This window comes from Lutjanus erythropterus, chromosome 2 (assembly GCF_056507025.1).
Source record: "Lutjanus erythropterus isolate fLutEry1 chromosome 2, fLutEry1.hap2, whole genome shotgun sequence".
Classification (NCBI taxonomy): domain Eukaryota; kingdom Metazoa; phylum Chordata; class Actinopteri; order Lutjaniformes; family Lutjanidae; genus Lutjanus; species Lutjanus erythropterus.
Genome location: NC_139318.1, coordinates 2,376,534 through 2,389,909, shown reverse-complemented (window position 1 = coordinate 2,389,909; position 13,376 = coordinate 2,376,534). Strand labels below are relative to the sequence as shown.

The 13,376-nt window shown below is 38.4% G+C and overlaps 1 protein-coding gene across 2 annotated transcripts in view; it reads right to left on the bottom strand.

Moving 5' to 3' along the window:
• LOC146331006 (receptor-type tyrosine-protein phosphatase gamma-like) overlaps positions 1 to 13,376 on the bottom strand; it is a 660,966-nt gene that overhangs the window by 262,082 nt on the left and 385,508 nt on the right. For both annotated transcript variants that reach the window (XM_084725921.1, XM_084725912.1), the window contains exon 4: positions 1,695 to 1,843. In XM_084725921.1, coding sequence (XP_084582047.1) covers positions 1,695 to 1,843 — 149 coding nt within the window. The remainder of the gene's footprint in view (positions 1 to 1,694; positions 1,844 to 13,376) is intronic.

Sequence of the window (13,376 nt, the reverse complement as noted above, 5' to 3'; positions counted from 1 at the left end):
CCAGACAAACTTGTTAGATACCACTGAATCTGTATTTGTTCTGTGGGGGTTTGAGGAGGTGGATGTGGGCTGATGCAGAGTCAAAGTGGGCCAATGATGATGCATCTCTCTCTGGCTCGCTGTCTCAGGTCTAAACTGGGTTATCTTAGCTCTTATGTCAGCTATCTTCTGCATTCATGTTCCAGCTGGTGTGACTGGGTGAGCAGCCCCTGCGCTTCCTTTTCCCATGTTAATGAGTGTATTTCTGTCATCTATCATGTAGATATACAGAACCTGCCGTACTTCACCATCTGACCAGTGTTTGCTGAGATGTAAGCTAGCTTTAGCCTCAGTCTTTTAGCATCAATGTTATATCATGTATGCAGCTGTTAGCTAACTTTACCTAAACACTTTCACAGGGTTCTTGTTTTAAAACATGTCAGATGGAAACATTAAAATGTCAGCTGGAGACTTCTCAGCTGACTCAAGTTGAGTTAGCTTTAGCTCACATCAGCCAGCTACACTTATGAAATCTGCTTGTTTGTCATTATTTTAGCCGACAAAATGCACCATTGTCAGCTAGAGATGAGAAGCTGCTTTTGTTTATGTGTCTCAGGAATCAAAAACCTTGTCAGTGTTTCGATGTTATATCTGCCTCTGTTATCACTGTACACTTCATAAATGCAGTGCAAGAATGGAAAGTTTGGCAGGCGTAGCAACAGTAACTAAGGAGGACGGTACTTAGTGAAGGGTCACTTGTCACATTCAGATTATTTCAAATTTGACCTTGGTTGATGTTGACCTTTCGAAGCTAAACCAGTGAAATAACAGCTATAGCCAGAAGCAGCACATACAAGGAGGAGAGGTAGAGAGTGATGGAAGCTTGGAATCTCTCACCTCAGACTGTGCAATATCAATACATCACACAGGTATATTATCATTTTGGCAGTACAATATCAATATTTCCTTTGTGCAATGGTGTAAACTCTACTGTTGAGTCTGTTTCTTGCATATATTGTTCTATTTTTATATTTCCTCTTGGCTATATTGCTCCTATTTCACTTCTTTCCATTTTGCTAACAATTATCTCTTATCTTAAGAAAAGTGTGTCAGAATTCACCAAACTCTGTAACTCAACAAACTTAGTTAAATCCATTGCTAAAATGAGCTATACCAGGTAGACAGGACATATACCTACACTGTGCTCTGCCTCTGCTAGTCTCTGCAGTGTAGTGAGCAAAGAACAAATTTCTTATCATCTGCAGACAGCTTTATTTGCACAGCCCACCCATCACAATATTTCTGCTATATAGCTATGCCACTGCTACTGTATATGTAGCCAAATGATGCACACCTTCTTGAAATAAAATCATATTTTTTCCACAAGAACTCACCGACTCAAATAATTTAACTTGTAATGTTTGTGCTGTCTTAACCATTTGCAGGATATTGTGCTCTAAGAGCTTATTGAACTCTAAAAATGGGTATATTTGCCTTGTCTCAGTCTTTCACAGTCAACCTGAACTCATTCTCCTTTGCACAAATTTAAATTTTCTGGTTCAAGTAACTGGCAGGCTATCTAAACTCCAGATGAGCGCTTCCTTCAGAAGCCTGATGAGGTCTCAAAATCTGCACCCATATGATAGATTTCTCACTTCCCACTCTCAGATATGGCTCAGTCCTTTGTATGTTGAGGCTGGGTAGATTTTGCTTACCTCCACAGGGTAACGCCGGCCGTTGATGCTGTGTTCAGAGCCTTCAGATCCGTTGCTTGGACCCCAGTGGAACTCCACTTTTTCTGCCTTGAACCTGCCTGGTAGCCCTGCTCCCCGAACAAAGTAATCATCCTTCAACATAATGGCCACTGGAAGAACGATGGAAAGGCAGAGAAAAACAGAGACAGAATGAGCGGTCATACATCACTGAACGTCTTTTTCAACATACATAGAAATCATTCCTCTCAGAATGAGAGGAAGCAGATGACAGAAAATTGGTGTCTGTTGTTGATGTGAAGCTCAAAAACCCGCACGAGTGAGAACACGTACTGTCCTCAGTGTGAAACCTGTGTAAAGACTGGAGAGACACAGACAAAAAGATGAATTCTATGTGTTTATGTGCTCAGAGGAAGACATGCTCACGCAAGACCGTCACTACCATCAGCCTCTCAGGCAACTCCTCCAATGAGGGGCTAATTTTCTGAGCAGGACAGCTCTCTTCAGCCAGCACAAACTGTCCTGCAGGCTCCTCTCTTATCCCATCACATCAGGCTGAAATGACATTAACCAGTGCAGCTGCCACACACACATCGCACACACCTGACAACACATCAACACGACCACTTTACATACTCTGTGCTTATGAAATGTTGCCAGTACAGAACATGAAGATGTACAGGTAAAATATTACCTCTGTGGTGGCTAGAACTCTTTAATGTGTAGTTTATTATCTTCAGCCTTACTCTCACAGCTTTGTTCATTGTTTCTATCAGTACTAAGAACAGTGAACTGACAGATATTTTTCACAACAGCCAGACTGATATGAAATAGCAGGGTAAGCATGTATAATATAATATATAAAAGTTGTAAGAACACATTGCACAGTACAAAATGCAATATTAAATACTAAATACTACCTTATTAAGTGACCAGGTTACCAGTGCAGATACTAATAACAATCTGTCATCACAATGTGAAGTCTGTGAGCTAAGAAGGAAGTCATGGGTGTAGCCAGCAGGAGAAACACTACTGTGCATATTCAGTGGCTTTTATACTACTGAAGGAAACCTGAAAGCCAGAAAACTTTTTGGCTTATATCCAAGGTGAGCAACTCTCAGAGCCAGGCGATAGGGGACACTGTGACGGATCATCTGACAAAACTGTCACTCGAAGAAGAAGATAAATATGCCAGAACTGAACAGCAGAAGAAGAAGATGATGTTCTGAAAGCATGAAAACATCGGCGTGGTCAGAGAGCACCACAACCGGGCCACAGCAGCCGGAGCACAGCGAGGCTGCTCAGCTGCTCAGCTGCTCACACCGCAGCCGGGGCAGAGAGCGCTCCAGCCCCCGGGCCACTCAGACAGGATTTTTTGATGCAACCAACCAACATTCAAGTGCTTATAAAAAAGGATGAATGAAGCTAGAGTTAGCTTGAAGAAGTTAGAAGATCTGTTCTTTCTTTTGATATATTCATAGAACTGAATATTCAGTAGGTGCTGAAAAAACATGTCAAAAATGGTGCTGCTGGCTAGCAACATTAAAAAAAATGCTGGTAGGGAAAGAGTTAAAAGTAAATGCATGGTAAGTTCAGGTGTTACCAGGGATACTAATTAAGGCCCCATTCCTTTTAGTGTAATAGAGCCAACATGCACAATGGAATGGAACGTAAGAAAGTATCACTGCTAACTGTTTACTGTTTCATACCAAAATGACTGCTGTGAAAAAAGTCAGTCTGGGGGAAAAAAGGTACAATAACCTGATCCTTTAATAGCTGCCACATGCAGTTTTGTGAGAATGTTTGATATGAAGTTTTTATTTGATGACAATTAATTTGATCCACCTGTGACACAAGTTTCTGTGTGACAGCAGCTATAGAAAAAAAACTGTCATAATGTACTGCTTGTTTCTATTATTCATTCAGCTGTTCAGAAAGAGTTGTATATTATTTCTTTGTGAAATTGCAGTGGAGGAGCTGTGTTCACTCTCAGTGAGGGCATGTTTAGCGTCGTAAAAATGATTCTGTGGAAGTCTCCTCAGTTCAGTGTTCTGTGCCCGGAGCTCATCATCTCATACAGTCACTGTCTGTGTGTCGGCTGTCTCCCAAAAGCCACAAAATGAGTTATTCATAATGTGCAAAAAGCAGCCCTGGACTGTTCTAAATGTTGCCACGGACAACCAAAATCACAGTTTTCATCGTGAGTGAAGTCTGTTTAAAAGCTCAGACAGCACAGCTCTGTCAGATGAGATTTACCTTCATTTAAACAATGACCACTTATAGTGACTTAGATTGTTATGTATTATGTTGGCCTGTAACTCACCATTATCATTCCTGACATTAAAGCACCAATTGACCACTTAGAGTAACTTATACTCATTGTATAATGCATTATAACAGTGACTGCAATTTTATTGCTTATAAAGTATTACAACTATGACACTTATAATATTTCACTTCATCATTAAAAACACTTTGTATTGTTTCATCGTTATTGTTATAAAATTTATGAATATCCATAAGTTCTTATAACTATAAATACACATTCTGTAACCACAGTATAACCCGTAATAAGCAATGCATTATAAGGCACTACAGACATGGCCATCATAACATGTCAGGATTGTTGTTATAAAGCATTAAGATTTTTTTAGTGCTTACAACTATAATCATACATTGCCACACAATAATCATAATACTAAATATATAAAAGTACACTATAATACACAAGTATGTCTATAACACATTATAATGCATTATAGACATGGACGTCATTGACAGTGTTAACAGGGTTGATGTACATTAACCTTTATTTTCAGGAAATTTTATAACTTCAGACAGTAGAAAACACGTGGCTTAATAAGAAAAACATTCTGATGCATTCAGTGTTATAGAAACACTTGTAAACAGGGTGACACTTCAACTTCCACGTCCCATAATTCCATGGTAAATAGGTGGTAATGAAGAAGTTATATATTTGAAATTTCTATGAAATGACTCACAAATTACCCCAAAATTTCATGGTTAATTTTTTGATAATTAGCAAGCTCCATTTTCATGTAGTGGGTGGTAATTACCAAATAACATATTTGGAATTTCTTATAAATAATCCACAAATTTCCCACAAATTTCATAAATAAGAAATTACTAGCTATTTATTTTATTATGCCATGCTATCATATCAGACCATTAATATCATATTATTGCCATTGCAATTACTTTTGCTGCTATTATTATATATTTATATTATCTATTGCTACATTATTTTTTATAATATAAAACTATATTATTATTATTATGGTTGTCAGTATCACTCTGCTCTTGTAGATCAGATTCTTTCAGACTGTGTCCAAGGTTTATTTATTTATTTATTTACACTGCCACTGGGCGTACCTTGTGCATCCTGTATACTTGTTGTTGATATTCTGTGTAGTTTGTCTTTGTATTTGTTGCATGTACTTTTGCTGCCATGACAATTTAATTTCCCTCTAGGGAATAATAAAGGTATCTATCTATCTATTTATCTATCTATTCATTACTTATTTAGAAATAGAGGAATATAATTATTAAATACTGTTGTAGTAAATAAATAAATAAATAAACAAATTTGAATAATTTCTAAGAAATTTCAGTTATACTTGCTAATTATCACATACTTAGTTGAGAATAGTTTGCAGGTAATTTCAGAAAGAATTCAAACATGTTGCTTTGTAACTACACACATCACATAATAAACCATGAAATTTAGGGGTAATGTGGAGGTTATTTGCGGGTAATTTCAAAGAAATTTCAACTATATTACTGACTAATTTATCATGACATTATGGGACCTAATATGCTGCTTAACAGGAAAATATCAATATTCTAAAAAATAAAGTATATTATTTTTCCCTGAATTTTAATTGTGTAATCTTATCTTTTTCTTTGGTTTTTATTATTTTTAATTAAAATATGTATAATGAAATCATTTTGTGAATGACTTTGTTTTGTAAATGCATACAGGAGATAACCCAAAAACATTCAGTGCATTATACTGTATGTGAAGGATCCCTGCAAGTGTCAGTTCCTTCATTTGGGGAACAAAACATCATCCAAAAGCCACTACTCTACAGATATGACTGTCACTTTCATAAACATGTAATTTTTGGTGCAAATAGTCTTTGTTGGCTTCTGCAGTTTCTCATGTGTGTCACTCTTCTTTTTCTTCCTTCCCTCTCAGACAGTACCGTTTTAAACATGGTTGCAAAAGCTAGAACATATTTTCAAGACTGATATAAAACCAGTGCATTCTATAGTTCTGTTTACTCGCCCCCTGACCATGAACTGCCAGTCTCTGAATTATTTCTGCAACTTTAAGTCAGACACTGAGCTTCTACCTGCTTACCCTACGAAAAAAAAAGTTTATTCGAGTGTGCTGTTAGAAAACTTCTTTTAAACTAAAAATAAGAGACTATTATTTTAGTACATTTTTTATGTACACACTTATACTTAAGTATACTTGGCTTATACTGAAAAGTACACAAAAAAGTTTCAGTATATTTGGCCTCTACTTGCACTTAATGTTTTGTTTGAGATATATTAAAAAAAAAAAAACTATAGCTTCTTTAAATAAACGCACACACAAACACATAGACATATTGGCTTCTTTGAGTTAGTATTCCTGCATATGTTTTACATCCTATGTGATGTTTGTGGGCAGCTGGGGGCTGGTTCCAGGGACTTTAGAGGTTCTTACATGACATATGTACTAATATCAAACTGTCCCAAAGACTGTGTTCATACTGTTTGATGTATTTGTTTTGTGATTTGAGTTGTCATCATCATACTCTTATATTGTCTCTTCCATGGAATCCAATACAACACTGTTTCCTAACCTGGGGTACAGGTGCCCCTTAGGGGGTGCCAGAAATCACAGTGTGTCCCCAAAACTTTTTCTGCTCTGAGGTCCTCAAAATCAGATTTTCACTTTTGAATGAAAATCACAATATCAGGGTTCGCACACCTTTTCCAAAGTAAAATCCAAGCATTTTCAAGGTGCATTTTCAAGCTTCTCTACCCCTTTATAGCTGTGGTAATTAAAATATTCCTATACAAAATGATTATTTCTCCTCTTCATCACATTAAATCAGATGTTATTGTGCTGTTATCAACCAACATTATGTTTTGTGTTAGAATTCTACAGGCGGCTGACAAATTAAAAACTATTAAAGTAGTAGTGTCCTGCTTGAACGTATTATTTCATAAACTAAAAAGTGAGTCATAAGCATATAACTAGTATACAACACTATAGCTGTTAAGTTCACTTGCAGTATACTTCACAGTATAGTTTTGTATAGCAAAATAAAACAGATGTAAAATATTTGTGTACTTTAAGGTTACTACTCTTATACTTCAAGTTTATGTTCATAAACTAAAAGTGGGCCGATTTAGTCCAAATAAGTATTTAAACAGTACACTCATACTGTAGGGATGCATTGATAACAATACCAGCATCAGGTTTCAGTACCTACTCTGAAACCCCACACCTGTTACCACGTCACAAAAAGTAGCCGCTTGACACAAGCAAACATCTAAAGAAGCAACACTGCACAGAGCTCAAGGAGCTTGTTGATGCTTACCTTCTTTTTAGTTCATCATCATCAGTGAAAGACTCTCTGTCTTCAACATCATCCACTAAAAACCGCAGACTTTAGAAACTGTCCATAAAATTCCTTCTAAGTCCATGTAAGACTGAAACAACCTCCCAGAGTGCACCTGTAGACCACAGCCAGCCGCCGTCCATTAAGTCCTGGTAAACGTCTCGACTAATTAATCCGAAGACGAAGGAAAAACACCGCTGTCACCAGTCTGTAACCATCTTTTTTGGTAATAAGCTGCCACAACTTTTCTTATGTTTATTCTCCTGTTAATCTTCACCAAAACGGCCTGACAGCTCAGCACACCCAACTTCACTCTTTAGGGTTCACAGCAGGGTCAACAAAACTGCTGCACACATGGTACCACACTCATACCTGTCCCCCCTTAAACAAAGACAGGTAGGAACTAATCTTGGACAAGAGGCACATGAAGAAGAAACTTCAATAACTACATATGTAAATGTGTCATTAAAATATTAGTTAAACTGCTGCAGATTATATAATTATCATATGTAACACCATTTGTAACAGTAAACTTGTCATATATCATGTATGCAGTAAACTGTACATCTCAAAAAGGAACACAAAATTAGTAAAGTAACTTATTACAAATAAACCAAAAATGTCATGTGTACAGTTACTGTGGTTACACAGCAGAAAACAGCAACAACATCTGATTGAAATAAAACATGTTTTTAAAGTTAACTGCACTATTAAATACTTGTATCAGTACTCAGTATTGGCAAGTACCCAAGCCTAAATACTTGTATTCTGTCTGAAAAAAGTGGTATCCGTACATCCCCATATAAAGCCTTTGGTTGATCATGGAGTGTGAACTACACTGTAGATTGGAGTTTGTATTGCAGTGAGAAATGGACAGATAGATCCACATAACCTTTGCTCGTCTCCTCTGTCTCCTCTCCCTCTTCAGCTCTCATGCATTAATGATGCCTGTTGGTGTTCATGTTTGCTCTCTGCTGTAGTGTCAGACATTCTCAAATTGTTGTTAATAATCTAAAATAAATTAAAAACAAAAGAAAACAGAAGAAATGAATGTGAAACAGTTCATTCTTGGCACTATGAACTTTGTTCAGAATTCTAGATTAGATTTTGTTTTTCAAACTGCCAGTCAGGGCCAGCATTTTTGACAAAATTCGCTAATTCTTCATCACCCACAAAATATTCAGTTCTATGAATATCTTAACATGGAATATATCAAAAGAAAAAACAGAACAGATCATCTCAGACACATTAAAGCATTTTGCTCTAGCTTCATTCATTCTTTTTTTAAATAAACACTTGAATGTTGGTCGTATCAAAAAAAAGTTTTCAGATAAAAAACAGAATCATTTTTGTGAAAGAGACGTTTTTAATCAGAATATCAACTTCATGTTTTTATTTTTTATTTTTTATCACTTCATATAACATAACATGTTTGACATCACTGTCACCAGTGTGGCTAACACAGAGCGCTCTCTGACCCGGGTGCAGCTTGAGTTCCAGGGGCTGTGTGAGCAGGCGAGTCCTGGCTGCTGTGGAGGTCAGGGGACTGCAGTGTGAGCAGCACCATTCTGTGCTCGGGTCATGGTTCTCTATGTCCCGTGGATCTGCAGCTGAGCACTGATGTGTTCATGCTACATAACATCATCTTCTTCTTCTGCAGATCTCTTCTTCCAGTGACAAGTTTTTGTCAGATGATGCATCACAGCCTCCCCTACCACCTGGCAGTGAAAACAGCAGTTTATGGTGGGGAAAGAGTTAAGTGCAAACTTGCACAATGCTGCTTATTCCTGTGATGATAAAATTCCAGTATTTTATAAGTACTGTGATTAAATGTACAGTAAATGTCCTGTAAAATGGATTACAGCAACTTACTGGCTAATTGCTGCCAGCAAGTTACTGATTTCACAGTATTCTTGTTGCAGTGAACAATATGCAGACATCACAGAGTCCACATGAATTAATAGCAGTTTTTCTTAGAGCTCCACAGCAATTAACAAGAACACAGTTTAAAAATAGCATGAACGTGCTGTCGACTGCACATTCAAGGTCAAGAAGTTAAAGTGGAGCTGTGAAGAAAACACAGTGCTGTGTGTGAAGAGAGTTTGTTGTGCAGGAGCAGAGGGGTTTATCAGCCCCTCCCTGCCCGCCTGCCCACCTTCACAGCTCCATCACAGCGTTCAGCAGCATCTCCACCAGGTGATCCCTCCACAGATAAAACGCTCATCTGTCGTTTCGAAACACTGCAGAATCCATGCATAATTTGTGGCAAAGACACAGGGACATTTGTCTTGTTAGCCATGCATTATGTAGCGGGGGGAGAGCAGAAGCTGTGCACCATTTTGTTTCGCAGCTGTTGTTTGTGTTAGCATTTTTACATGGCTCTCTTCATGCTGCGGCACCCCAAATCCATTTAAATGACGCTCTGCTGTGTCTTTACTTTGCAGGTGGCCATCATCATCATCATCACCATCCTTTTCTCTCTCTGTGAGCAGCCCGGGTGGCCTTGGGGAGGTGGTTTGAGTCACTAAAGGCCTGGGGACTCTCTGCATTAAGCGTGTCGGGGAATTTTTCTTCTTGACTGTGATGATGAGGTCTTCTCTTTCTCCGTCTGCGTGTCTCACTCTCATCTCGCTGTTTGTGCTGGCGGGTGTCAGCGCCGGTGATCCTCTACCTGAAGGTCAGCTGCTTGGTCCACTCCCACAGGGGATGACAACACATGCTGCGCTCGCCTCGCCTGATTGAGCTACCTGCACTCAGTCAAAGGGATGTCTCACATCATGATGCAGTGACTGCGAGGTGGACGGGACATTTACTCACTCTGGGTGACCTTAATGACTCACTGAAAACTGGGAACAAAAACGGGTACAGGAACAAGGCTGCTGAGGGAATATGAAGCACGGAGGGATACTTTGTTCTTCAGCTCTCCTGTCCTTTAATGGTCACACTGTGATTAGGATTATTACTAGGACAGCCATAAAGACATTTAGAGCCGTATATGCCATATTGTTACTTCACAAAATGTTTGAAAGGCTTCAGGATATTGAACTCAAATATGTCCCTTTTCACTAGGGATGCCCTGATCATGTTTTTTCCACAGATACCGATGTCTGTTGTCTACGAGCCATAACGACCAATACACTACCTGTAGGATTGTTTTTTGTTTCGTTACAGCAACTGGTTCGGCAGTATTAAAGGCGAGGTGGGCATTGAGAACATATCCCAAATATAAATCCATTCAAACTTATCATTAAGAAGTTTTAATTCAGATTCCATCTTATCGTATTCTACTCAAATTTCACTTTTTCTAGTTTAAATCATATACACCTATCGACCTGACTTTCTGTGTCCTATAGACATGATTTGACTGCATGCATGTCTTACTGTCTCCAAATGCAAATCCTGAGTATTTATCTCAGTTAACCTGTTCAGCCATCGCTAGGTTGATTGACTAGCAGGTGAATTGCAAAACTTGTGAGTTTTGTAACAATCACCTCAATTTAGGAAATGATACAAAATGTCTTACAAGGATACCTTCTATTATTACAGTAAAGTAGCCTCAATAAATCCCCAAATATGCAAGCAACCAGTAAAGAGGCTACAAGTGGTACAGTTATCTCGCTACTTTTAGCTTAGCTCAGCATTTCTGCTTGTAACATTTATCCATGGAACTGTCAAGAACCAAAACTGGTAAGCAGAATCAGAATCACAATCAGTAAAATCCAATCCAGCCCTAATTACAGGTCAGTTTTATATGACACCAAACCAGACCAGTAGTAACAAATATGACCACTAGGTGTCGCAGAGGACTCAGGTGCTCCCAAAATTTAAGAAATGATGGGATTTTGTTCATTGAAAAGCTAGAGGGCTTTTTAAGGGGACAGTTCATCTTAAATCAAAAATACAAATTTTTCTCCGAGTTGCAGAGTTCTGGAGAGTTTTTGAAGTTTTGTTTATGTTCTTGTCATTAGTGTCCCAGGTGTTAATTTGCTGTTTTCAACATGTGGGTTGAAACTAGGAGGTTGTTCTTGTTTCTCAGGGACTTTGCAAATGCAGAAAGTGGACGCCACAATGCTGCTCAAAGCATGCGACCAATGGCAGGATTTATATCAGCAACATGGTATCCGCTGAGTCAGACTACATGTGAGGAATAAACAAAGGTTAGTCAGCATGTGACTATGACACCATCACAGCTCAGTTTTGTCTCATTGATTGGTTTCGCAATCGGCAGCTGGAAAGCATTAATCCTGATCTCCTGATCACATGTTTTAACTGAATATTGGCAGATAATTGCCACCTGATTGATCTGGGCATACCTACTTTTCACTACGTTATGAAAACAGGACCTGTTTTTTATGTAGTGCCACGCTGTACTTTTTCACTCCTGACAGAGCCGAGCAGTTTCCCCTTGCTTTCAGTCTTGTTCAGCTCTAGGCTAAACACATTCTGGAAGTATCACCAGGCCAGACACAGACATTCAATTGATACGTGTTAGACAGAAAACAGGTGCAAAAGTGTTGCTCTGCTTCTTTGCTGTCTGCCATCAGGTTTTTGGCCTCAGACTCCTACAAGGACGAGCTCCGGCATGTTGTCCGCAGTGCTGAGCAGATTTGTACTGTCAGGTGACTTCCTGTGAAGAAGCATCACAACAACAGGGTGAAGAAAAGGGCAGGACAGACTGGCCCTGAGCAGGCTGGAAACACCTGCCCCAGACAAGATGTCTCTCAGTGATGGAAGGCTTGTAGAATGGTCACCTTCTCTCTCTCTTTCAAACCACAGTGATCTGTGTATTTTACTGCTGGTGTGTCATATTCAGTGGTGGAGGAACTAGTCAGCTCTAACCTTTCTCTGTCTAGATACAACAATAAAAAATCTGATTGGATAACTCTATTTTGCTGTTTTCAGGACAGTAACCCTTTCCATCAAACCAAAGTTGATGGAAAATTAGGCTGATATTATAATTAGAAGAGAATAGCCTAAAAATTCAATGAAATAAATGAAATATAATATGATATGTTAGACCTTCTCTGAAACCTGGCTTTAAAAAAATCATTCATTAAAAGTTGCCAGTATTTGGTCAGTCATGTGATGGAATAAATGTGCCATGGTGAGTAAAATCTCCTCTAACTGATCACATTTTTGGGCCAAAACAGTTTCAGCCCATGGCAAATTTTACCACTAGGTGTTGCAAGTGACTGAGCCAATCCCAAGTGGGACAATAATAATATTAATAGCCCATGAATGAGAGTGGATTTGCAAGTCAGTGGGCCTTACACAGCAATATTTCCTTATATTTTCTCTTAATTTACTGTTAAGAGAAAAAATAGAAGTCAACTCCAAATGCACGAAATGTTCTTAACCTACATTTCCTCAGTTGAGCTGAATGATGAAGCCCACTTGATCATAAATTGTTATTAGAGTAGGTAACGCCAGGTGTTGTACTATCCAAAGATTTGGCCACATGCCCAAGAACAGGAGCGAAGCCACCAAGAAAATCTGTAAGAACTTCAGCACTAGTCAAATCAACATACCATTTAATAAACTTAAACAAAATTAATGTGATTTTCATTTTCATTACAGTAAAATCAAAATACCTGGAAAATACCTAAAACACTCATCAGCAGGTGGGTGCACAGTGCCTGAAGTGACTGAGTGAAGGAGTTAAAAATAAAAGTGTTAAATTAAGAAAGAGTTAAATATATTCAGTTTAACTTTTTTTATTAAATGGTTGGTGGTAAAAGGAAAGAAATTAAAAGCTCTTTCCTATTTGATTATTCACCCTTTGTTCCGCTGCTAGCCTGCAACACTCAGTGTCAAATTACTGGAACAGCAGGAACTGAAGTTAGTCAGGAGCAGTCTGACGAATGCTAACAAATTAGAAAAAACTCATTTGTGTGGACCCCCACCAGGCTGCATAGCTAAGAGTCTAACAATAGCAAAATTATAGTATGTTGCTTGTACCATCCAACACTTTCATATTATGGGATGCCATGAATTGTGAAGCCTCTAGGGGCCACTTTAAAACATCTGCTCAGTCAAACCTAGCTTT